General features: G+C 42.5%; 1 protein-coding gene across 2 annotated transcripts in view; it reads left to right on the top strand.

Moving 5' to 3' along the window:
• Positions 1–26,485, top strand: part of MMP17 (matrix metallopeptidase 17) — a 130,598-nt gene that overhangs the window by 59,746 nt on the left and 44,367 nt on the right. For both annotated transcript variants that reach the window (XM_018558351.1, XM_018558350.1), the window contains exon 2: positions 21,504–21,636. In XM_018558351.1, the coding sequence (XP_018413853.1) occupies positions 21,504–21,636 (133 nt within the window). The remainder of the gene's footprint in view (positions 1–21,503; positions 21,637–26,485) is intronic.

Raw genomic sequence — 26,485 nt, 5'->3', positions numbered from 1 at the left:
CTGCTTCTGTACTACAGGTTGTGCATAAAAGAAACACCAGTAAATCATTTGGCTATGCTCATGTTTAGGCATGAATGCAGCCTTTAGAGCAGGGGTGCCCATAAGGTCAATCGCGATCTACCAGTGATCACGTAGCGATCACTGGTAGATCGCAATGTCCTGTCTTCTCTGGATCCCCGCTGCTCTCCCCCATCTGTATGCAGCGGGGATCCGAGGAATAGTGAAGCTGCAGTCGGCGGGAGACGGAGCCGCTATCACAGCAGCACGCCAAGCGGTGAGGAGAGAGAGAGACGCTCGGCTTGGATCTGACAGCCGGCGGCTCTCTCTCTCCTCACTGCACATGCTGCTGTTACAGCGGCTCCGTCATCCGTGCGGCTGAAGTGCTTTTTTCTCCTCTTCTCCGATCTCCCGCTGCCTCTGCCCGGGTGAGCAGGGGAGATCCAGAGGAGAAGTTGCAGCCCCCCTCAGTGCGTGGCAGAGCGGCAGAGGATCGCTACATATCAATGATATGTAGCAATCCTCTGTGCAGGACAAACACTGGAGCGATCAGCTGATTACTCTAGTGTTTGTAAATAACTGGGGACACATAGTACTGTGTCCCCAGTTATGAATGAACACGATGTGATTTACATCACTTCCTGTTCATTCATGAGATTCTCAATGGGGAGTAGCACTCTGTACAGAGGCTCCTCCCCATTCAGAAACTGGTGATAGTAAATATTTTCTGAATGAATGAAAAAAGCCTCTGTGCTTTCCATTCATTTAGAATAGAGGCTGCAGAAAAAGAGATTGAGGACTCTGTCCTCAATTTCTTTTTCTATTTTAAAAGGTAAATATCAGGGGGCTGTTTAGACCCCTAATATTTGCCCAAAGCCCCCCAACAGTAAAAAAAATAAAAAATGAAATAAGAAAAAATAAAATAAAAAATAGTAAAAAATAAAATTAAAAATCCTGGAGGCAGGGCGCTGCCTCCAGGGGCCTGTTGGGGTCACACGCCTGTTGGCGTATGTGCAAAAGGAGCTGGCTACTGCTATGCTCCCGCGGTGCTTGTGCGGCTGCCGGCTGAATGTGTCAGACGCCGCACACGGAAAGGGGCAGGACACCTCTCCCCGTGTGCAACGTCCGCCACACGAGCACTGCAGGAGGATAGGTCGCCCGCGCCTCTAGAACGCACTGAAATGCGTTCAGGGGCGGGAGGGGGCATGGGGTTGCACCGCAGCCAGGTCTCCCGCCCACAGTTTGATCACCCGCACATTAGACACATTAGTGCCTACATTCCGGTCCAGTGTGATCTGCAACATTTTTGCAGATCGCACTGGACCGGAACGCAGGCACTAATGTGCCTGGGTTCCAGGTGCAGGCGATCACACTGTGGGTGAGGGGCCTGTCTGCGGTGCCACTGACTGACTTCAATTCACCACCACGACCCCTCCCGCCCATGAACGCAGGTGTTTTTTCGTTGGTAGATCTCATTGAGCTCGTTATTTGAAAAGTAGATCTCCAGACGAAAAATTGTGGGTGCCCCTGCTTTAGAGTCAGCATGGGACAGCATCTGCAGTGTCACACGGATGCTGCATCATGGTGGTGAATGTGTATGGACTTTGTAAGGTGCTAGGACCTCGTGACATTGGACCTGTCAGCATTCAGTCTAAAGTGTTGTGTTAATTTTGTAGCGATAGCTATGGCTTGCGATGAATAGCCTGTAAATGTATAGCAATTGTGACTACACTTTTCTTAAGATCAATCAGCTAAACAAAAACATTTTCTATATTTACATCTGTTTCCCTTTTGGGAAATGAAAATAATTTGATAAATGTTCCGCCAGGCTAATAAGTTTTATGCTTAATTGCTCATCAGTGATAATTAGGGCACTCTTTCATGGCTTGACTTACAGCGATACAATTATTAAAACACAAAATCTTTCAGCTGCCTTTGTGCCAGTTCACTAATTTGTTACTTCAATTTAAAGTGTGTCTTTCCTTCCTTCCATTTACACTGCGTGACTGATTGAAGATCATACAGTGCATTGTGGAAGAAAGCCTTTTGCTAAAGACCATTCATCTGTAATGAGGTTAACCCAATGGCTTATCCACAGTTCAGCATAGGTTCTCCAAGTCATTGTTGTTGCAGTGGGGCCTCTGAAAACATGTTCCAGAAATAAGCTGGTACAGTCGAAGAATGCAGTTCAAAAAATATCAAGAGGTTGAAAGCGGAAAGAATAAAGAATGCATTTGGTGAGAAAATCAGTTCACAAAGAGGGGGAAGACAAAGCGGCAAGTAGACGATGGTGGAAGACATTCTGGAGCTGAATATTCTTCGGAATAATAAAAGATAAATTAAATGGGAATGGTATAGATAGAAGTGTGTACAGAAATTCCTTATACAAATAACTGGAGCGTTTGAGGGGCGAGGGAATGAAACCTTGAAATTACATTCTACTTTGCTTCACAGGGCCATCATGTGTTACATATCTGGATGATATACAGTTTTTCTGTCTTTTGTTCACCAAGTAGAAACAGAATGGGTGCCATGGCCAACAAGAAATTTTCCATCTGATATGAACAAAGACTAAAGACTAAATAGAGCATTAGTGGAAAGCAGCAAATAATAGTGGTACTGATTTATAGATACAATGAAAACTGCCAGCACTGCAGCAGTTGGAGGATGTAGTATTACTGCTTAGTGAGAAGTAAACTTTTTATTAAGAGTCAGCATTTCAGAACCTTGCCCTTTATCACGGTAAAAATGCAAACACAAGTGATACACACCAGTATAATTTCATGAAATTCAAAGGAATAACTAATCAGAGACTTCCAAAAAAATGATGCCTGATATCTCTATGATGTCACTGCTAGGACTGCCAGTCACAAATGTGATACTCATAGTAAAATGTATAAACTATAAAGTATTTGACCTAGCAAACCTGGTGGCCAAGTAATTTAAAGAGCTGCAATGCAGCAAACAAAACGCACACTTACAGCAGAGTGGGCATTAGTGGAGGTGCATCACAGCTTGCTGCCTTTGCACAGTACACAAATGACAAAAAGATTTGTTATGTCAACCATAACATCTTAGGGAGGAACTTCATCCGGCACAAGGAAAACTAAAATACTGTAGCTGCTGACTTTTAAAAAACACATACTTACCAGTAGGGTTGCACAGATACCAAGTACAGTACTCGTACAAGTACGAGTACATGTACCGATACTTTTGAGCTCCAAGACTACACTAGAGAAAAATTCAAAACTTAGGAGGCAGCTGTCATTTGTAAGGAGCATACGGAGCTCCTGGGATTTGTACATCTCTGTTTTAATGTACGATTTTGTTTATATAAATAAAGGGATGCACAGATACCAGTTTTGCGAGTACTGTTACTTGCCGAGTACTTACAAGTACGAGTACTGATACATTTTTGTTTATTGTCATGTGACAGTTTTTCTAAAACAATACAGACTAATGATTTCAGGACAGTGGTGGAGTGCCAGTGCCAGGTCCCAGCTGCAACCGATGCAACCCTGGTAGTTCTCATGAAAATGCCAAGTATCTGCACTGGTACTCGAAAAGTATCTGTGCAACCCTACTTACCAGCCTATGAAGTCCAGCGCTGTCTTCCTTGCACCCAATTCTTTGCTGGGTCTTCTCTCTTCCCATGCCGCCATCTTACATTCAAGAGGCGGCTGTCACCTTCTGATGACTTACAGCTTATGCCCCTACTGAACATATGTGAGAGAGGACAGCAAGGAGACAATCCTCCTAAAAAGTATGATGTGATCCTAAGAGGCTGTGAGTTAGGGGGAGCACCCTGAGGGTACATAATACTCTCTTAAGTGAGGAAGGGGGAGCAAGAAAAAGCGCTCCCCCAAAAAAAGGAGAAAAGAAATCTTGTAAATTTGTAGGAGGGGGGGATTACAATGAAGCCATGTTGGGATTTTGAGTGCTGGTCTGCTTTAAGATACTTTTATTCATGAGATATAGGGTTGCCAACACTCCCCAAAAATGTATTTTTACAGACAGCATCCCATAAATCACAGACAGCTCACCCCTCATAAAGATACAGCATGATGACATTAGGCTGCCAATAATGATTCTCTATGTAATAACAAGTATCGTGTTTACAGCGCTGCCACCATATCAGTAACATTTAACCATTTTGTGTGGCAGATGCAATACTCATGCAGGGTGCATCGTACTGCAGAGATCTGCAAGGCATACAGATAAACCTTGATGGCCCATTTACACTTTTCCAATAAGGTGCATTGCTGGAATGCATGGATCAATACACAATAAAGAAGAACTCTGGGCAAATAAAAAATGTTCCCTTGCAGTGGGACTACCCCTGCACTGCAAGTGTTAAGTGACCTTTTGGTCTAGGGGTAAAACCAAAGAAAATATAATCACCTGATCCTCTATCCCGCCTGCCTGCTAGATCAGTGCCTGCAACCTCTCTTCCCTGAGCTCCAGCAGTCTAAGGACCACTGATGTCTAAGGACCACAGATCCATTGACCTGCATTAGACATGAGCATGCAGAGAGACAGTCCAGTGCAGAGGGGGAAAGAGGTGAGCGCTGACTGCCGCAGGAGCGGGATCAAGTGAGTACAACTGCTTTATCTGAGCTCCTTAGAAAAAACAAGCACTCAGCCATTGCAGGGCAGGGGTAGCCCTACAACAAGAGTAAGTTTTTTATTTGCCCAGAGTTCTTCTTTAGTACATGTTACATGTGTTAGCACATTGTGGTGCCATCCATTTGGAAAGGCACCTCATTCCACTAAAGCAATGCAGCTCCGATGCACATCATGCTTTGCAGTGCACCACAATGCACACTGAAGCACTACCAGATTTTTTTTAACTCTCCGCATGCACCAAGGAAACTGCAAGCTGTTAAATAACTACGGGACTGCTACAACTAAAGCTGGCCATACACTGATCGAAGCAGCTGAAATTCAAGCAGTGTGTAGTCCTGTCGGCACTTCCCTCAAAAATCAACTTTTGTTAAAGGAGCTGGGCTGTAAATTGTCAGCTGAATAGTGACTGCAGTCACTGTTCGGTTATCCTTGTGGGTGCTGGCTGTATGAATACAATAGTCTAGCGTGAGAGATTCCTCCATCCATGCTGTATAGTGTGTATGGGGGAACCAGGCTGAACGAGAAAGAACTACCAGTGTATGGCCAGCTTACAGAACAACTCTTGGGTTTTTAAAAAATTAACCCTTGCAGTGGGGCTGCCCCCGCACTGCAAGGGTTAAATGCTTGTTTTTGTCTAGGGGCAAAGGTAAAGAAATAATACTCACCCGAACCTGGGCCCTGCGGCAGTGACTGCTCAGCTCTCTCCCCCTCAACTCTGGCTTTGATATGCCCCATCAGCAGCCTCACATCTAATAGACCAATATTAGACATGATGATGTCACAGGTCCCTAGACGGCCGGGTAAGAAGAGGCTGCAGGGACTGATTAGCAACCAGGCAGGACTGAGGATTGGCTGAGTATTTCTTCTTTATGTTCCTCCATAGACAAAATGAGCACTTTACCTTTTTAAATCCTGGAGTTGTTCTTTACGAATCCACTAGGAATTTTACCAGGATCCTTCCTGCAATGTATCAAATTTTGTGCAGTAGAAAACCTGTACTGAAAGAAACATGGAGGCTGCCATCTTTCTGAAAATGCTATCTGCCTGGCTGTCATGTTTATAAAATGGTACTTTGAGTGACTGGCCTGAAACAAGTAATTAAATCAGGAGGTCTTAAGCGGACCATACAATGGTAGATTTTGTAATGTACGTTCATATGAAAAATCTCAGAACATATGATAGTGCCGACAGAGACTTTTCACTTCAATTTAACATTCGATTTTTAAACTAAATGTAGTTTTTTTCAATGAAAACCACATTCACTGTCAACATTTTGTTTGTTCGAGTAAAATTTCCCTTCCTGCTCCTTCGTTTTTTTTGTTTTTTATGGTGGTCAGAAAACAATAATCAATATGACCCCATAGAAAATCAAACAAACATTCTGAAAATGGCCTGTACTACTGCTGGTGTATGGCCAGCTTTGCTCTAATTTTGCTGGCTGCATGCTTGTTCTGGGTCAATGACTTAAACAGTAAAACCCAGGGAACCAGTATTTTGAGAGGGAAGTCAGCAATGGCAGTCTCCATATTTCTTTCAGTGCATGTTGCACATTAAACAGCCATATAACACATGCACGTTTATAAATGCATAGCACCATGTTTCACTTCTGTCTACACGCCGATTGTTTAGCAATCAACATAGGAAAACTGTCGGCCATTTACCAGTGATACCAAGCAACTCATGGCGTCACTCAGCAACCCCCTCCCAATGCTATCTACATCTTTGACAATAGGGCACAGAGGAAGAGCATTCATTCTGTTTCCAGTCAGGATTTGCAATCACAGGATGTAAATAGCATGAGTGATGCCATGAGTTGTATGATGTTGCTGGTAATAGCTGACAGTTTTCCAATGCTGATTGCTGGACAATCGAAGTGCGGTCAAACATGGTGCTTTGCATTTATCAAGGTGCATGTGTTATATGGTTGTTTAATATTCAGTGAGTAATTCTGGGCTGAACTTCCACAGAACTTCAGCCATATCTAAAAGAACACCAATCAATGAGTTTGTGTTAACTGAAAAATTCTAAAATGTAAGTTAAAATGCAACCAGTGAAAGTACCTATTTTTGAAATGATATTGGACTTTTATATTCCCCTTTACAGCAGCACCCAGGCTTTCAGAGGGAGTGGTAGGCCTGGAAGCCAATCAGGCTGTACTGCATGCACATGTGTTGACAAGCAACATGCTGATATGAGAGAGCAGAGTGGTGCACTGACCAATCACAGAGCAGAGAGGTCACAGAGTGTATTATTTACGTTCCATAGAGAAAAGATTTGTTGTGGTGTGCTACAGGGTTGTATAAATCTCCGGATTGGATGGACAGAAATACACATCCTTTAAAAAAAAAAAATAACTCCTATAAATACTGTGGGGGGGGAATTTATCAAAGCAATTGCGACAGTTTTAGCCTCTTAGATCATTTTTTTTTAATGTGCAAATCTGTCTTTTAACATGTGCGCCTGTTTTGACCTGACTGCAATACTTTTCCAGTTGCACATGTTTTGCGCCTCTTTTCATCTGCACTTGTTCTGTGGCTGTCTGAAACTGGAGCATCACCTAACAAAACAAACATAACTTAAGAAGTCCCCATGACCACTTCTTGAAGAAGCCACAGTTAGGCTGGGTTCACACCTAGGCGTATTGAATATGCGTGTTTTTACCGCGATTCGCGGTAAAAAAAACGCGCGACAAACGTGCGTTTCCGTGGGCTACTTGGCTGTATCCCAATGGAAACGCGAGACCAAAACGCCCCAAAGAAGTACATGTACTTCTTTGGGCGTAGGCCGTTTTGTATCGCGTTCGGACGGGCGGAAATACGGCAAGGTGTGAACCAGACCCATTGAATACAATGGGATTTAGATGTTTGAGCGTTTTTTAGAGCGTTCGTCGAGCGTTGAACGCACTACAAAACGTTCAGGTGTGAAGCAGGCCTTAAGCTTTTTGCCTGGAGTTACGAGTCTTCTTTCCTGGAGTCTATTAAACCTCATTTATGAACAACATTACACTAGCAACATAAATCTGGTGCAAAGTGTGTCAAATACATTCCGTGCAAGTTCAAACACTCGCAATTGCTAGGATAAATGTCCCCCTGTGTGTTTAGCTGTTTGCCTGGAGTTCAGCTTTAATTATTGATTCGTATAGTTAGTAATGACATAATATTCAACAATAGGGTTGTACAGAATCTTTTGACAGGGCCGTCCCTAATGAGGGAGCCAGAGGCTATTGCCTCAGGCGGCATCTCTTTGGGTCAGGTGGGGGGGGGTGGCAGACATGGCCGCCCTGCTGCACAATGTTTGCAGTGTGCCTGCCGCCCCCTTTCTGGCCAGGCAGGGAGATGTGTAAGGGCCATACACATCTACCCATCCAGTTCTTAGCAACCTAAGACGTTCAGACCAGTGAGATACATTGACTACTATAGGCGTCACTGGTTGCCAGGATTATGCCACCCGAAGCATCAGCGGTAGGGGAGTGGCTGGGGGGTTGATTAGTAGTGGGAGGTGGGTAGAGGAGGCAGCCTCACTAGGCATGAGAGTGATGCCATCCTCTGCAGACTCTGCATCTCCCCCAGCTCATGGCAACCTAGGACGCTCTGACTGGCAACGTCCAGTGACTACTATTGGCATCACTGGTTGCCAGGAGCTGGGCCGGACACCAGCCAGACCGTCCCAGGTTGCTAAGAGCTGCGGGAGATGCAGAGATGCAGAGGGTGGCATCACTGCCTCAGGTGGCAAAAATGCTAGGGACACCAAAGACTTTTGATGGAGGATATTGTGGAACAGCTGGAGATCAGTCTAACTACTACTTCTCTGGTATGTTACTGTTATTCAGTAATCACATTTTCTGCAGAAACTGTGATATTACCAGCAAATGTGCCAAATAAAATCCAACTTCCATGCTAGGCTGTCCACACGGAGAACAAATACTTTAAAAAAAAAAAGCAGTTGAATGCGTTGGTCTCACATGTGGTACTCTCAGCATTGCCATTCTTTGGAAGTCATTTATGTAATACAAAGAGTTGCAGATCTTTGAATTGTTATCCCAGTCACACACACACATCAGAATTAAAACCAGTATGCAAAGTCACTGGACAAGCCTCCCTCCCCCCTATCTTGTGACCTTGCTGTTGAACCCTTTTTAAATTCAGTACAAGCTGCCACTGAGATTATTTCTCATAGTCAAGTCTCACAAGGTTTTAATGCTTGTCTGCGTGTGGATGATCTGGCCTTAAAACGTACCGTAGCTCTCATATCAATTCCCCAATGGATAAGGTATAGTTAATGCATTTTAATAGTCCTGGCCTTAAACTGTAGCTGCAGAAAGAGATAGGTCAACTTCTAACCCCTTTTATATGATCTGTTAAACATTTATATCCCTAAACAATCAAATCTATGAATAAGGTGAAAGGTTTGCTGGTGTTGGATTCTGCTGTTTGTTGAGTTTTTCATGGCAGCTGAACAAGAAAAGCCTTGCAGATTTATGAATTTTATTGTGAATTAATTAAAAAGAACCTTTCTGTTCTCCAGAAATGTAAACATAGTGGTACCCTAAAAATCTCTTCCATCGGCTGTTTCTGATGCACTCAGTCTTTCTCAAAGATGTGAAGGGGGCTCCTGATCTGAAGTGAGGACTCGGATGTGGAAATTGGGGACTGTGATGTGAAAGGGAGGGACTCCACATTTTTTTTTTCTGTGTGATGCATCCCCTTAAAATCCATACTGGACTCCTTTCTAAGTAAGAGTCTGGCATACATTTTGAGGGGGAGAAACATGACATTTACTTTTGTACATTTTAGACTGGGGTGCCTCAAGATTTTGCAAACTTTTAAAGGGTGCCATGACTGAAAAAAGGTTGATACTGGCTTATTCCCAGTTGTAGACAGGAACTCTCCTCTCCCCAGGTGCTAATGCCTTTTGGTAGGAATGCGGCTGCCCTAGACTGACAAGTGGCTTGAGAATGCAGGTAGTCTGCAGTGCTTTACCCCTCGGGGTGCCAGAAAAAACTATAGGTTTGGGACCCTACGTTGTGGCACTGGCACAAAGTCACAGCACTCTTGATCAAAGCCTTCATCTGCACATGCTTCCTGGACAGGCCCTATGGCTGACCTGAGCAATTTTGTATTTCGGCCACAAGGTATTTACCCCACAAATGACAGAGGTTGTATGTGTCTACAGGGACCCGTCCTGATGTCTGGGGAGAGGCTCTGCAGCCTTCAGGTGTTTTGCCTTTCCCAACCAGCCATCTCTCTTCAGGTGCCCATACACTGCACGATTATCGTACGATAATCGTATGTGATCGGTTTTTCGTACGATAGTCGAGCAGTGTGAACGGAGACGTGCGACCGTTTCTACTGTACGGTCGCACGTCTTCTGTCGAACCAGCATGTTCGAAAACCAGCCGGGAATCGTACGATTCTCGGCTGGTTAGAACGGTGCTCGGAAGACAAATGCCGAACGGGCCGGTGTGCGCACACTGCCCGTTCAGCATTGCGGTCATCGGAAGCCCGCCCCTCAGGGGGGCGGGCTTGCGATGATCGAGAGTGCGATCTGCCTGTCCAAGATAGGCAGATCGTACGTTTTTTTAATCCCTGTACAACCATTGCAAGACTAAAGTCTTGCGATGGTTGTAGAGTGTATGGCCACCTTTCAGGAGAGCCCTCACCAAGTACTTGGTGGACTGGCTTCAGCTGGGCCCTAGGGATCAGGGTCTGCTTGGTTTGAGCATGGGTGGACCATAGTGCATTGCACCTATCAGGAGCCTGAGGGGTTCTGGGATTTGAGGCCCTTTTGAGGATTTAACCACACAGGGATTTGAGGCGCACTTGGGTGGTGTGCTTTTTTTTTTTTTACAGGGCATACTTTTTGATGCATGAAAAATCAGCTGAAGAGATGGGAGCAGGATTCCTTCTCACTCCCAGAGAGATTTTATCTTACTAATGTGTGTTCGCCAACACAGATAATAAGTAAAACCTTCCCAAAAGATAAAAAAATAAACGTCCGACAAAGGTTTTAATCCCTACTCTACTGAGCAAGTTACTTTATTGCTGTCTGTTTGCCCAGTGAAGAGATTCCCCTTCATTCCTGCCTCAGTGACCACACAGGAAGTGAAGGAAAATGTCTAAAGTGGGGATGCATAGAAAAATGTGACGAATGAAATAACCCTATGCAAAACACAAAAAAATACAGGTGAAACTCGAATAATTAGAATATGGTGCAAAAGTTCATTTATTTCACTAAATCAAACTTAAAAGGTGAAACTAATATATGAGATAGACTCATTACATGCAAAGCAAGATAATTCAAGCCGTGATTTGTCATAATTGTGATGGATTATGGCTTACAGCTCATGAAAACCCCAAATCCACAATCTCAGAAAATTAGAATATTACATGCAATCAATAAAACAAGGATTGTACATAGAACAATATCGGACCTCTGAAAAGTATAAGCATGCATATGTACTCAGTACTTGGTTTGGGCCCCTTTTGCAGCAATTACTGCCTCAATGCGGCGTGGCATGGAAGCTATCAGCCTGTGGCACTGCTGAGGTGTTATGGAAGACCAGGATGCTTCAATAGCGGCCTCCAGCTCTTCTGCATTGTTCGGTCTCATGTCTCTCATCTTTCTCTTGGCAATGCCCCATAGATTCTCTATGGGGTTCAGGTCAGGCGAGTTTGCTGTCCAATCAAGCACAGTAATCCCACGGTCATTGAACCAGGTTTTGGTGCTTTTGGCAGTGTGGGCATGTGCCATGTCCTGCTGGAAAATGAAGTCCGCATACCCATAGCTCGATCTTGCTTTGCATGTAATGAGTCTATCTCATATATTAGTTTCACCTTTTAAGTTGCATTAGTGAAATAAATGGACTTTTGCACGATATTCTAAATATTCGAGTTTCATCTGTAGGTTTGACTGGAGTAACACTTAAATAAGGGCAAGAAGCAAAGAACAAAATGCAATAATAACCAGTCAGAATCCAACATGTTATTTTTACTCTAAAATTAGTGGTGTTTCACTGGCGTCCATTGCTGAACTTTACAGTATGCTCCTTACACTAGAGCAATATAAGGGCTGCTATAGCTAAACTCTTCAGCGCTCCTGGACAGTGACTCAAAGAATAAAGATACCATTGGCTCAGCATGACAGCCAGGAAATTAGCATTACAAGGGCTATGGATGCCTGTATTTGCGACATCCAGGAGTCCCAGCTGCTGCATTTATCTGTCCACAGGATTGTAAGGACAGAATTTGCTCTACGTTGGTGTATGCAGGTATATGCGAATACCGGTGCTTACACACAAACAGAAAGAGGTTTTGTTCCTTAATAGGGAAGTTTTATGTTTGGTGTCTATACAATTCTGTGACAGTCCATGTACCCATTGCGCTCTTTACCGCTGATCCATAGTAATAGGATGGGTGCATCAGTTAAAAGTGTATTGTTGCATGAACGTCGATAAATAGACGTTATTCTACTTTGGAGTGCCGGTGTCCATAATTGCTTATACAATTCTGTGGACACAAAAGCACAACAACTGGGGCTTTCGGGTGCCGCAGATACAGGCGCATCTTACTCCGTATGCCCATGCGCTTGTATGTGCTCCCATGGGCATGAACACTAGGAAGAAGGAGTCAGCAAAGGCTTTTTATGTATTTTCTCAGTACAGGTTTACTTTAAGCCTGCAAGTGAAAAGAGTATTGGGTACTCTTAATAAACATAATAGGAAAGAGTGTTTGTGTTGCTCACAGCAACCCATTAGATAAGGAATTCCAATATCTGCCCTCACTGAGATAATAACACCTACAATTGAATTATTTTCTATGAGCAGAACATTCATTTTCCTTTCCTACAGTTTTTTACACCTCAGACCTATTATTCTCCACTCCTAAGGTATTGCTTCTCAGAAGATATTGAGTATGTTTTGCGCATTGTGTGGTCTGCTTTTAGCTTGTTATGTTACCACAATTACTTTGTGGTAATGACAGGTTTCCTTTAAGAGAACAATGTATCCAGACCATGCAAGCTTTTAGCAGCATGTGACACTAACTATGAGAAATGGAAGGAACGGCCAGCTGAAAGTGAAAATAGATACAAAGCCCTGTCACACATGATTATTTTTTTTAATTGGCTGCAACAGAGCGACCACACAAATGTTTCCATAATGTAGAATAAAAAATGGAACACCGCAGGGATCCATACAGCATATGGAAGACCGCGCACCACAAAAGCATGCATCTTCCTTTTTTTCTAGGTGCATCTGAGTTTATTATGACTATCTGCTTGTCCCATAGATGGTTTAATGATAGTCTTATGTGGGCACATTGTGGAATGGCATTTTTCATATTATGTGTGTATGTTTCCAATTGAGTCACATTACAAAGAGATTAATATACCTGCCTTTCTAGTTTATTCTAGCCATATGAAAAGGAATTATTTATCCATATTAAAAACAACTATATGGGGTCTATTCAAGAAGCTGCTGAAGGATCTAGCCGTAGCTTTGGCTGATCCTTCGGCTAGCTTCGGCCCCAGGACCCCTTCGGTTCAGTAGAACCAAAGGGCTGCCGTACGGGCTATTCACTATAGCCCGTACAGCTCCCGATCATGGCCGAGCGGCTCAGTTGAGCCGAAGGCATATGCCTTGGCTCGATTGAGCCTAGGTGAAAGCCGAAGCTGGCCAAGCAGAGAGATCAGCTTTCCTGGTTACCAGGTAACCAGGGACACTGATCTCCAGACAGCCCAACTCTCCCGGCCGGGAGAGAAACACTTTCTAAAGGAAAGTTTTGCTCTGTTCGATCGAGCAGAGCAAACCTTTCCCTGCTTTTTTTTTTTTCTGACATGGAGCCGTTGGCTGCCGTCAGAATAAAAAAAAAAATGTTCACCATAGGAATGCATTGCTAGATTCCTATTGGCTATTTCAATTTGCAATAGCCAATAGCAAACTAGCTATTGCACCCGCCCACTGCTGCTGTCAATCAACAGAGGGGACCTGCAGTTCTTCATCAGGTCCCCTCTGGGGATTGACAGCAGAGGGTGGGTGCAATAGCTAGTTTGCTATTGGCTATTGCAAATTGAAATAGCCAATAGGAATCTAGCAATGCATTCATATGGCAAAAATATTTTTTTGACGGCAGCAGAACCGCCCGCCAATAGAAAACAGTTGGGCGAAGCTAGCTGTCACTGCTAGCTCCGCACAATAGTTTTCTTTTGTTTGTTTTTCTTCTACTTTTTAAACAATTTATCTGTTCTGCTTGGTCCCACAGAGGGACCGAGCAGAACAGCCGAGCCGAATGCCGCTCAGCGGCATTCGGCTATTTACTCACTGCTGTTCGGCATCTATAAGAATAGACCGAACAGCAGCAAGTAGCCTGCCGATCCAGATGTTGGATTGGCTGAGTCGAACTCCTTCTGCACTTCGGGTCGGCCGAACATGCTGAGCATGTTCGGCCGGCCCGAAGCCACCCGATGTACGGCTGATTTCAGCCCATATACGGTCGTACCTGCTTGAAATGAATAGCCGAACAGCGTTCGGCTCACTTCGCTTCAGGTCGGTCATTCACTCGGCTGCCTACAGCAGCTTAGTGAATAGACCCCTATGAAAGGCATTATAAGCCCATCACGGAAGGCCCTGTTGATTTCAGGGTCATTTTACCCATTAGATAATTGAAAGCATAGTCCCTAAGGACAGGCAAAATTTTTAGGATCTACAAAGTAGATCAAAATTGCAAGTTTACTGCCCTCTTCTTGCAAGAACTCTGCATCCTATTGAGATGAATACTTGCCCAAGAAGGTCTGCCAGAGCACACAGTCCTATTTGTGTAGTAGCCCTCAATTGACAATAGGGGGGCAGTGCCTAGTGGCCATGAGCTCCAAAATAGAGCCAATAAAGACCAAAATCAAGCGCCAGGTGATTTTTTTATTATCTCAAAAGGGTCATTCCACACAAAACTATCATTTCAGATTTAAATTAAACCATCTGGCATTTTTTTTATGTCTCCCAGGGACTGTACTGGAGAGATCTCTCTACTTGAGTTCCTGGATCTGAAAGTCTGCTCTGGCTAGAATGAGGGGTCCCCTCTCTTGTCATTGTATATTATTTTATTACGGAGAATGTAGTAGGAGGTGCTGGAGTACTTAAAGGTTGGAGAGAACACCCAAAACTCCCAGGTAGACAGGAAAAGAGTCAGGAATTATGGCGAGATCCTTCTATTGGAGTATCCAAAACATTAATGCTTTATTCATACTTGTAAATTGCTTTACAGCACGTTACTGCATAGGTATATGCGCATTATTAAAGGGGCCTGTATAAGTGCATTATTAAAGGGGCCCATGCAGTAAAAAAAAAACATCACCTACAGCATACCACAACACACAGATGTGAACTCTGGGATCTAAATATAAACAATTCACAAGGTATGTATTTACTTCCTATGCTCTTCCACTTCATCTAGTGGCCATATTGTATTATTACAACAACAAACTACATTTGAACAGGGGAACTTCATCTAGGGGCCATAATGTATTATTACAACACTGCATTCGAACTGGGAATTCATTTTTTGCATTATGTGACCACAAATAATATTTACAGGGTGAAGGGCTCATTTTTTTCTTGATAAACCCCTAAGTGTGTGTAGTGGTTCACTTCATTTTCAAAAGTAGTGATCTCCCCCATAGGTGTAAACACTCAAGACTCCAAGCTGGGAAGGGAACAGGGGCACACGGCAAGAACTATAGCAGGGAAATGTCATTACCCCTAATAGAAATGGGAATCCTGGGGGAGATTCTGGCCAAAGGGCTTTACTTGCAAGTGGGATAGCACTTTTCAAAGGGTTCTGCTCACCCTTTGGGCAATGATGACTGTGCGTGGTAAGGTTTTCTCACATTAGCTCTGCTTGTCCGGAGCAGGGCTAAATGTACAAAAAAACTGCTCGCCCGGCGCCGAAACTGCATGTCCCGAGCATCGGGCAATAGGGATTCGCTCCATAAGATGCACACACATGTCTTGAATGAAAGTAATTAGAATATCAGTACCAGCTTATCTGAATATATTGTTTTTTTTACATATGAGAATTTGATGAGAGGTAAAAAGACGGATCAAAGATGTAAAATTAGCCCATCATAATTTTCAGCTTTCGATTTTGTGAATTCGGCAGTAACTGCTATCCAGGGACAGTGGGTAGAATAAGAATACATATTAAAAAGTATTTTACTGGAAAAGAATTACCTTGAATGAAATAAATGTATCATCAGGGAAAAATGAAAGAACTTAATTTAAAACGTAATCATGGGCTTGTTCAGTATCAGCAAAGAGCAATGATGATGTGCAGATCCATCAATAGTTAAGTAAAATCTAATTGGTTGTTATGTTTACTTATACAAGCCTAGTAGATACAGTATATTGGTATTTTACGCTAACGTTAAAGGCATAGTCCTTCTTTTGCAAAAAATGAATAGCTGCACACATATCAATAATACAAAAAATGTGCAATGAATGTGTTAATTTTTTGCATTGGAGCCTGCAAAGCATTGTAACCACGATCAGTGGATCACAGGTGCACTGCTCAGGGTACAGCAGACTATGCCTCTAGTCCCAGCTCTGTACCAAGGTACAAACTTTCAGTTATGAGTTGGGAGGAAGTATCAATGGACTACAAGCATGGTGTCATCACTGCACTTGTACTTTATTGAGAACTACAAGTACCGTGTTTGCCCGAAAATAAGACACTGTTTTTTGCACGAAAAAAGACACTAGGTCTTATTTTCGGGGGATGTCTTACCGGGCTGGGGGAGAAATACTCACTGGATGAGGTCCCGAAAGGAGGCGTGCTGTTGCTGTTTCCTGGTGTCTAAGTTGGCGGAGGATATGCCGCTTCCATCGGGCGTGTGGGCGGGCTGGCATGTGCGGCTGGCTGGCATGTGGGCAGGGCGGGAGCTGCTGCCGTCGGGCGTGTAGGCGGGAGCTGCGGCTGGCGGGCGGGGCAGGAGCTGCGGCCAGTCTTTACATTTAAAAATCAGTTACATGTGTAGCTACCCCGAAAGTAAGACCTAGCGCTATCTTCAGGGATAAGACCTACCACCGAACTTGGTCTTATTTTTGGGGGAGGTCTTATATCACAGAAATCCCTGAAGAAAGCGCTAGGTCTTACTTTCAGGGAAACACGGTACCTCTGCAGTGGCACAGTTGTACAGGCTACTCTCCTGGACTGAAATTGCTTACTCAAATGCAAATGCAGCCTTTGTAGGAATGCCCACTTTTCAAGACTGAAATCCACCCATTTTGATATTTGCATAACTCCTCCCAAGAGCCAGCCCACTGAATCAAGGCTGGGTGCTCTTGAGAGCAGTACTGAGCTATGGTGCTGTGATGTTTTCAGGCATCCTGCCAAAACACCCTGCCGGTCCCTTTCATCAGTCATGATCTACCTGCATTGCACAGAGAAGCACTAGTAGATTGTATTTAAAAAATTAATTAGCATGTTGCTAAAGGGAGAAGGAAGGAAACAGGGAAGGCAAAATCTAAGCAGCCTAGGTTTCAGCTTTAACAGACCAGAGCGCCAACAAGAAAGGTTTATTGTTGGGGTTTGCATATATTTTAAGAATGGAGGTTGTAGTTGGGAGTTAAAACAACAGCTATCCATTTAAAGAGACTGGTGGGTGCACCAATGGATATACAAATACAAATATACATATACAAACTTTAAAGAAAAGCTTATGCAGTGCTTGGCTTTACCCTCATGGTACACCACTAGGATAGTCTCCAATGACCCTCCAATTCAGCTGTAACTGTTTCCAGGACTTTCTCGATGTTCCTCACGCATGTCTTAGATCCCGAAGTGATCTTTTCTCTACCTCTTATCCTTTACTATATGTCTTTTGTTGTAGGAATAATTTGTGTCCCATTTTTCTCACAGTAATCAATCATAATTTTGTAGATACTCAATTTGCTGTATATTCTAGGCAAAGTATTTTGTTGTTCTTACTCCACTATAAAAAAAATGTTTGGAAAAAAAAGAAATTGGTCAGTAGTCAGTAGACCTAATTTTTTCCAATGAAGTCTAGAAGCAAGGTTAAATAATTATATCCGTGTTCGCTCAATTCTCTCTAAGGACAACTTACTACTCATTACTTACTGCCTACAGTTAGTGATGGTGATTTATCCCTACCACTTAAATGAACATGCTGGTTTCTCCTGTCAGTAGGAATGCCTCTAAACCCCATGGACCACCAAACCTGTAAGACAAGTTGTAATGACATCATGACCATAGTTATACTCATAGCTGTAAAAGCCTTGAAAATGACATGCAGTTGTTTGATTATATTATATTGATATTTACATACAGGTCAGATCAAACCTGTCTGCTTCTCTTATATCAAGTTACTGTAAAATGGCATTATGCATTCAGAAGAGTCCAACATGGTGATTTTGAAGTATGCTGCAGACAGACATTACATTTTTATGGACATGGATATAGAAAGCTTTAAATTGTAAAGCAGCTGTGAAAACACTGGCAACCCAAACAGGCGATTAGATTCTTATCTGCCATCAAATGCAATGCAAATGTGAAAATCATTGTAACGCATAAAATTAACATTCAGCTTATCCCAAGAGCCAGCTGCTTAGGGACTCGTGATTATAAAAGAACTTGTTTCAAATATTTCCTGCTACCCCATGTAGTTTCTAATTACTAAACACTGTGTAACTGTATAAGCTATGAAATCATAAGAGGTGTATCTGCCGCTGTAGACTGTAGACTTGATACACATGAGAATGGAATGGTAATAAACCAAATCAGTTTACATCCATGTCTGTTAGGCTATGCCTTCTTCCGCTGAATAATATTCTTTGGGTGCTCTCCCAGTCTCCTGTCATTTCTCTTATTGTAGATGTGTGCTCTGTCAGTTAAAGTGGACCTTTACCTCCTTTCACTAAAAATAACATCAGCACTCAGCTCGGTATGCTGATATCAAATCATCTTACAATGATTAGTTAAATAAACATATGTTTATCCTTATAATTACTGTTTTTTCCACTTCCTGGTCCTCTTAGGCATTAGCCCATACCTAAAATATGCTGGGACAGTTACATCACAGTGCATTGCTGGAAAACGGCAAAATCTTGTGAGATCTCAGGGAAAGGCATTTTGGTGTGCATGGTCACATGTCCTAGTCACATCTGCCAGAGTTCCAGGAAGTAAAGGGAGATGGACTAATCTACCCTTAGTAAAAAATGGCCACTGTGAGAAGAATGGGGAGGAAAGGTAAAATAAGATATGCAAAGAATAAAAATCTTGCAATTATCTAGAAGTATCTGTCTGTAGATTGCCATTGATTAACATTTCTAACTAAACAGGTGCCTTTGTTGGAATTTTAAAGATAAGGGTGAAGTTTCTCCTTAAAGGAGAACTATGGGGTCAGTGTTTTTCCCCATAGTTCTCCTTGGGGTAACGGGAGGACACAAACTAGCGTCCTCCCGTTACCCTAAGCTCAGTATACCGCGAGCTACAGCTCGCGGTATACTGAGACGCCGCACCTGGAGCGGATCCCGACTTAGATGACGGGATCCGCCCAGCTGCGTGAGTGACAGCTGGCTCTGCCTATCTAGAGGCAGAGCCAGCTGTACCCGCCCCCTCCGTTCCGCCAGTCAGCGCTGGCAGATCGGAGCGGGGAGAGGGGAATCCAGCCCCTCCCCCTGTCACGGCAGAGAGCCGTGACAGGATCGAGAGGTGAGGGAACCCGGTATGTGTTCTCTCACCTCCCGATCTACTGAGCCAACCTGTGACAGTTTAATTGTCACAGGTCGGCTTAGAACTATGAGGTGAGTGGAAATCACTCATGTCATAGTTCTCCTTTAAGAACAATGCAGCATCACATAAGGCAATAGGCATACTTCCCCATTAAGGCTACCAGAAACATTCACTTTCACTACAGAGTTGAAATTCTTCCAGCCAACTGTAGAATTGTAATCCCAGATCAAACAAAGGGCTATAAAGGGGAGAACTTAATTTAAAAGAGTAATGTTGTGCCTGGAGTCTACTAAAAAATATGTGTTCACTTTATACTTCTGTGTATGATTTTGATTCATCTGTGCTTAATGCCATAAAAAAAGTTAAGAGAAAGGAGGAAATTCACAGTTGTCACAAAACAATGCATACAGTGACTGAATTGAAAACATGGATGAAAATTTCCTACTCTTTCCGTTGTATTGTACATTATGTACAAGACACAGGAATGGATCTCTCACTCATAGCACTGGCCCAGCTCTCTAGTAGTTCAACACGTCCCCCACCAACCCCCCAAACGCTACGCTGATCAACAGCTCTCTTGCTCCCTGAGCAGCACTGTTGATAGCAGCAGGCTTCAGGGGAGCTGTCAGACCGCTGGAGAGCCAGACCACTGTTTTCTGTGAGAGAGCTGGGGTCCAACTCTCCTATGTGCTGGCAGCACAGGGAATTGTAACATTTGCTGTCGCACTTAGGAGGTGGGGGGTGGGGCGGGACGTGCTGGGGGCGAGGCTGGGGAATGCCTTACCCGGAACCAGAGGTACCGCACGTCACTGCTGTAAATCTGTGGTAAAAGATTAGTTCTTGTGAGACTTTTAAAAAGTTGACAGCCACACTTGTGCAGTCTAAAGACACTTAGAGGACAGAGGGAAGCACGGGCATGGCTTAGAGAGACCTCATTAGCCAATGTCAAGTGCTGTATCCCTTTTCAGTATTAAGGGAAAGCAGAACATTATCAAAATAATCATTTGGGATTAGAAGAACCTTTACCGCAGACAAAGGAAGGACAGACCCAAGTATCTAAAGAGAACAGGATATTTTATGTGAGATGAAAGATTATTCAGAAGCTTTCTGAAATACAAATTTATGATGAATGTATTACAAAAAAAGCAGAATCAAAGAACCTCTGGAGACTGCAGTATTCCTCCCATGTCAACTGTACTAAATATAAAACAGATTTGCAATGACATAAAAAAATTCTTCTACTTGGTTATCAGTATCTATGGAACTGCAGTAAGTTGGCATTTCAGCGTTTATATCGGATTCCCGGCACCAACTTCTGTGACACTTTATGAGATTCAGTTATTGTCCATAGAGCTGTGTAACACCTCTTGATGGTGTATCCCTTTTTAATTTTGGGGTGATGTTCGGAGCCTCCATATACCCTATCTGATGTTCAATCACAATATTGCCAAAATATCATGAACAGGGTTATTCACTAAAGGGTGAAGAGTTTAGAGAAGGAAGGAGGAGAAGTGAACAATCTAGGACAGCATAGCTGAAAAGGAAAGTGAGCTGAAATGGAGAATTTTTCCAAATCAGCTATGTTGTCCTATATTGCTCACTTCTCCTGCCTTCTCCAAACTCTTCCCCTTTTAGTGAATAACCCCGTAAGTGTTCTCTCTTCCTCCTATTCATACTATGAAAATTATGTTACCATGAGTTATTTTTTTCCACCATGAACATGACCTTTTCTTTCTCAAGCTATTATTTACATGTTTTCCATCCCTTTTACCCCTGGGTTAGTAATCACCCTTAATTTGCCTCCTGTTTCAATATTCCAGTTTTCTCCTTCATTTGATCCTGCGTCATATAGCCTTATATAAGACTCAGATTTGCTATATGCATAATGCCTGCACTGTGACCATTTAAAGCCCTTCTTCATTTTTATTCCAAGTTACAAGCCAAATTAATTATTTAAGAAAAATAATCTTAAATTACAGTAACCCGCAGTGATCAGCTATGGATTTAGTTAATACCGGAAAAGGATAAATTCTATCGACTACACTCCGCAGACACACCAGAAAAGTAAATTACTTTAAACTGTACTTTCTTTATGTTTACTAATATGTTTTCCATGCATTGTTTTTTTTTTCAATACAGGACTGGTTGACAAGATTTGGCTATCTTCCACCTCCTGATCCAGTTACAGGACAGTTACAGACACAGGAAGAGTTGTCCAAAGCGATCAAAGCAATGCAGGAGTTTGGAGGGCTGAAACCCACTGGGATCCTTGGTGAGTCACATAATAAAGACACAGACATTCATCCTGTACACATCAGTGCCTATTTTGCACATTGATTATAGTCTAATATGAGCATACAATACATGTGTGGTTTTTTTTTGTGAAATAGTTTTCCAAATGCCACAATAGCGGTAAAGATCAGATTACAAGTACTGCTAAATGACTCAGAAGAGGGACCCATTTCCTTCATCTCTTTTAACAGGGACAGAATCTTTGGGATCAAAGTGTACTTCCACTTTTGCATCTACTTTTGCAACTGGGATAACACCTACTCTATGTCTCTTATATGTTCCCATTTCGTAGCATAACTTAAAAAAATAAATAAATAATGCTGCTTACGTTTTAAGTGCTTTATACAGTACATGCTTCACAATCCTACCTAGCTTCTCCACCCCCCCTCAACCCTTTATGTTCATGTATACTAGATGTGAACACTGTCTGTCCTAACAAAGGGTTAAAGACTTAGAATATTTTATGTAATGAGAGGAAGTTCAGTTCAGACCCTCAGTCTGACCATCTAGTTTCACTTATAAACTGCTAAGAGTAGCCAGGATTCTACACAAAGGCCTTCAATAAAGAAACATCTAAATGGTTAGAAATATTATGTTATGCTGTGTGAATAGGAACACATAACAAACATGTAGTGGGTTTACTCAAATTTGACTGCAAAAGTGGAAATACACTTTACTCAGTTTTACACAGACTGTCAACAAGCAAGAAGACAGCACTGGGCTTGCCATTACAAAGTCTAGGATGCTTTGCAAAGTTTCATATATTAAGTCTGAGTTAAATATTTATTTGTAAAATAAAGTGTTAATAAAACCATTGGATTAGCAGTTCTACACACTTGGAAAGACAGTGGTGGGGGACCCAGATAGGGGACTTAGGTGAGTATTACTTGCTTCTACAGATTAAAAAACAAAACTCCTTGTGGTATGGGTTAACGAGGAGTGGGAGGGGAGACACAATTATCCCAGAATAAGCCTTTAAACCTTGAGATACATACACAAAACACAGACTACTTGTTATGTTGATGGATCCTGTCTGCGTCCGAGCACGGACACCCGGACCCGCATGGATTTGCAGTTCGGGTGAACGTATCACAGTGTACGGCTGTGTCCTCCCATAGGGAAGAACAGGCTGCTACACGCAGCACCTGTCCCTCCCCGGAACCGCCTGATACGGGCGTGCACGGCCGCACAGATGTGTCCCGCCCGAGTAACGCAGTGTGAATCAGGCCTAAAACTGAACTCAGGGAGAAATATAAAAGCACTTCTGTAAGTGAGATCTTGTACCTTGCATTATTCTATACTCCATCTTTCAAATATTGCAGCAGTCATGGTATAGTTTTCTTTTTCATAAAACTGACGGCCACTATGCCCCCTCTTTCCCCATGGCCACCGGTCTTGTAAATGCCCCTTGCAGTTTTCTTCTATGAGCAGGACGTCATTATGTTATAGCTTGATGCCTTTGTCCCACCCATCTATGACTGCAATAGCTTATTGATAGCGAGTGATAGCAATGTGATCAGACACTATGTAAGTGTAAGACACTTAGCAATGCTCACAATCCTTCCCGCTAGTGTTGATTATATTCTGATACATCATGGCACTTGTAGTTTGCTTAGGGACACAGAAAGGAAAAAGGATATGATGTGAGTGCCTGCCTGCTTGATTTTAAGCAAATGTTAGATGTCACAGAGTTTTGAAATGACCATTCCTCAGAATATAGGTTAGAGAGAAAATGACTATTTGTTTTTGGGGAAGGGGGAAGCTAGGGAAGGGAAATATTAGGGAATATCTAAGGATATCCCGAAGTTCAACTATGTTGGTTTAAAGCCCCCATCGATCCCTGTATCTTTAAGGGCCCATTCACACCAGCAGGTGCACATTAAGGTGCGCAAATGCACACAAGCTGGTGAATACATAAGGTAAATTGCTTAACACAGCCCAACAGGGTTGATGGGAGCAAGCCCTAAAGGCACGTTCACACCAGCCCACAAGCTAAAAATCTGAGTTTTATCGCACAAGATAGTGTGCTGAGTGAGATCTGACGGAGGTGGTGTAATGCCCTGTTTCCTTGTTTTTATTATTGTAATTGGAGTGTACACTCAATGTACCGCTCTGTGATGAACTGTGGTGCCATCCGGTGTGCTGTAAAAAAATGCAACATGAGTTGTAGTGTTATCGGGGTACATAGAAAACAATTGTTTTTCATATGCCGTTGTGGTGACTGGCACTGTTCAGTTGCTGAGTCGACATTCATTGCTTATGGTGTGAATAAGCCCTAGGCAGATATTTTTCTATGAACAGCAGATCATGGCAGAACGGCAACCTACCAATGCAAACAGACAGTAGGTGGTTCTAAGGTGTTAGAAACTGGCTAAAACTGACTTTAGAGTCTTTTTGTCATCTTTGATGATCCTTGGAAATGAATACCTTCACTTTAAAAGCCGTTAGATAGGTCAGTGATGGTTTATTTTAAAACTCTTTTACTGCTTGTTAAGAATGTGTAAATAGTTAAATGTCCATTGCCTGGGCACAGGTGCAATTTTAGGTAAGGGTAATATGTAAGGGATGCAGAGGCTTTTATGACAAGGAATTACTATATATGTTGTATATACTCTAGTACATAATATACAGCCGATTTCTCATTCATATCAGTTCCTACATCATGTAAGCTTGATTTATTTCTGTAATAGTCACACAAGCATCCATGGCATTCTGTGGATAAGTGTAAAACCCAATAAGAGCACACAAACTCCATGCTGTTTGATTATGAATCCAGGACCACAGTAGTAAATGAAAAATATAACTAACCATTGCACCACTACACTGTTCTTTAACTCTAAATCTGGGATCGATAAAGTCCAGTCACTAGTTTGGCAATCTCAATAATAATATGAATTGCCATAATGCCAACGTCTTTAGAAGACTTTTTTTTATTTCCCTTTTATTTTATTTTTTCGGTTGATCGTTGACAACTGTCAATTTATCAAGCAGGGAAACCATTTCTACAGGATGCTTGTAACACATTGAGAAACAAAACTAAACATGGAGGAGAAAGGGCAAACTGATGGCTTAAGCCCCAAACCAGTGCAATGCTAGTTTGCAATTAACTATTGGTATAATCCTGTTTTTTGTAATTAGGATGAATGGACACAACTAGTTTTAATCCTAGCACTGTAAATATCTCAAAACATATTTTTTTTTCTTAAGTACTTTGTAGCAGGATTAAGCAGCAGCTGTTGTGAAAAATTCCCTCTTCGCACAATTCCCATAAGAATGAAACCCTCTTAATTATTAATTACACGTTTACAATTGTGTAGTCGTTTCCCTTTGATGTTTGCTAGAGAACGCAGCTGTCTGACTTCCATTTCCATTTATGTACAAATTCAATATATGAGTGTACAGGGAAACGTCTATTATGCATTGTGTTTTTTCTCACTGTTTATCTGTATGGTGGGTAATATACAATAGGAGCTTAGTCTTTTCATAGTTGGCTAAACTATCAAATAAAAATTTTATAGGGAAATAAATCAACCTTTTAGAATTAATATACCCTGAATGAATGTACAGTATATTGAATCTGCATTATGGGCAGTTGCTCTGTGACTTGTCTTAAAGGTAAGGATGATGGGCATTGCTAGGAACGTGAAAGGTGCACATTGTATGTCATAATAGTCAAATAGTGGGTGTGACCAAACTGCACTAACAGCTGGATGGGGCTAAAGGGGCATGGTTAAAAAAAACTGAGCCTACTCACTGTACACATGACACACAAATGCCACAGTCCTTCTACCCACAAAATATGCTTTAACTACTGTGTCACAAGTGTAAGTAACCTGTAGGCAAGCATATAGCGTACAGCCAAAAATGACCCCCTTCTCCCAGTACAAATCCCCGTCAAAGCCTGAATTCCCCGCAGTACAGATCTCCCCCAACAGCCCCAAAACCTGCCCTCAATACAGATGTTTCCCCACAGCCCTAAATCAAAAATACAGATCCCCAAGCCCACCCCACAGTACAGTCCATAGGCCCCCCTCCCTCTGTACAGCTCCTCCCCTTCCTTCCCTTAAACTTACTCACCAGACCTCAGATGCAGCAGCAGTTCAGAGTGAGAGGAAATCCTCCCCTGGGCTGTGCCATGTGTCCATAGCCAAGGAGGAGCTTAGGGGAACAGGTGGGCAGAAGTTGTGCTGCACTACCAATGCTAACCAAAAAACAAGACAGTTGTGGCCTCGGGATCCGAGGCGTCCCCGCAAAGTATGCAAGGCACATTTCCTGCGTTACCAGCACTAGTGACTCCCATGGTAGGAATTCTGAACCTCTAATGATTATTTTAATTTCTACCAGCTGGAACGAAACACACTGGTGATCATCTCAACAACATCCCATTGATTTTAATATGCAGAAAACGAGGCAACTGCCAATAATTGGATACATCTCTCAGAGTAAAAGAGATTGAATTGTTGATTTAGCCTTAGCTTGACAGTCAACGGGCAATTTAAGAGTTATCAAACTTTCAGGCAGGGCCACACAGCTGAAATTCTGAAACTCAAGCAGTGTATTAACAGCTTTAGACAATGTAAATGCAATGCAAAAAGCATTTTCCTAAATGTGAGGATTCCATTGACTTATTGGCAGCACAGGTTGCTGCTGTGTCCAAAACTTTCTTTTAATTACATTTGTATATACAGAATAATATTTAAACTAGATAATGTGATCTAAACATAGATTTAGATACTGTATGTATCATACATAGATACATAGATTTAGATACTATACTTTATATAGAATTTAGATACTATACTATATAATACTATATAGTATATACTATA

The sequence above is a fragment of the Nanorana parkeri genome, unplaced genomic scaffold, assembly GCF_000935625.1.
Source record: "Nanorana parkeri isolate BGI_ZX_2015 unplaced genomic scaffold, ASM93562v1 scaffold334, whole genome shotgun sequence".
NCBI lineage: Eukaryota > Metazoa > Chordata > Amphibia > Anura > Dicroglossidae > Nanorana > Nanorana parkeri.
Note: the sequence above shows the minus strand (reverse complement) of the source record. Positions and strands in the feature narration are given on the sequence as shown.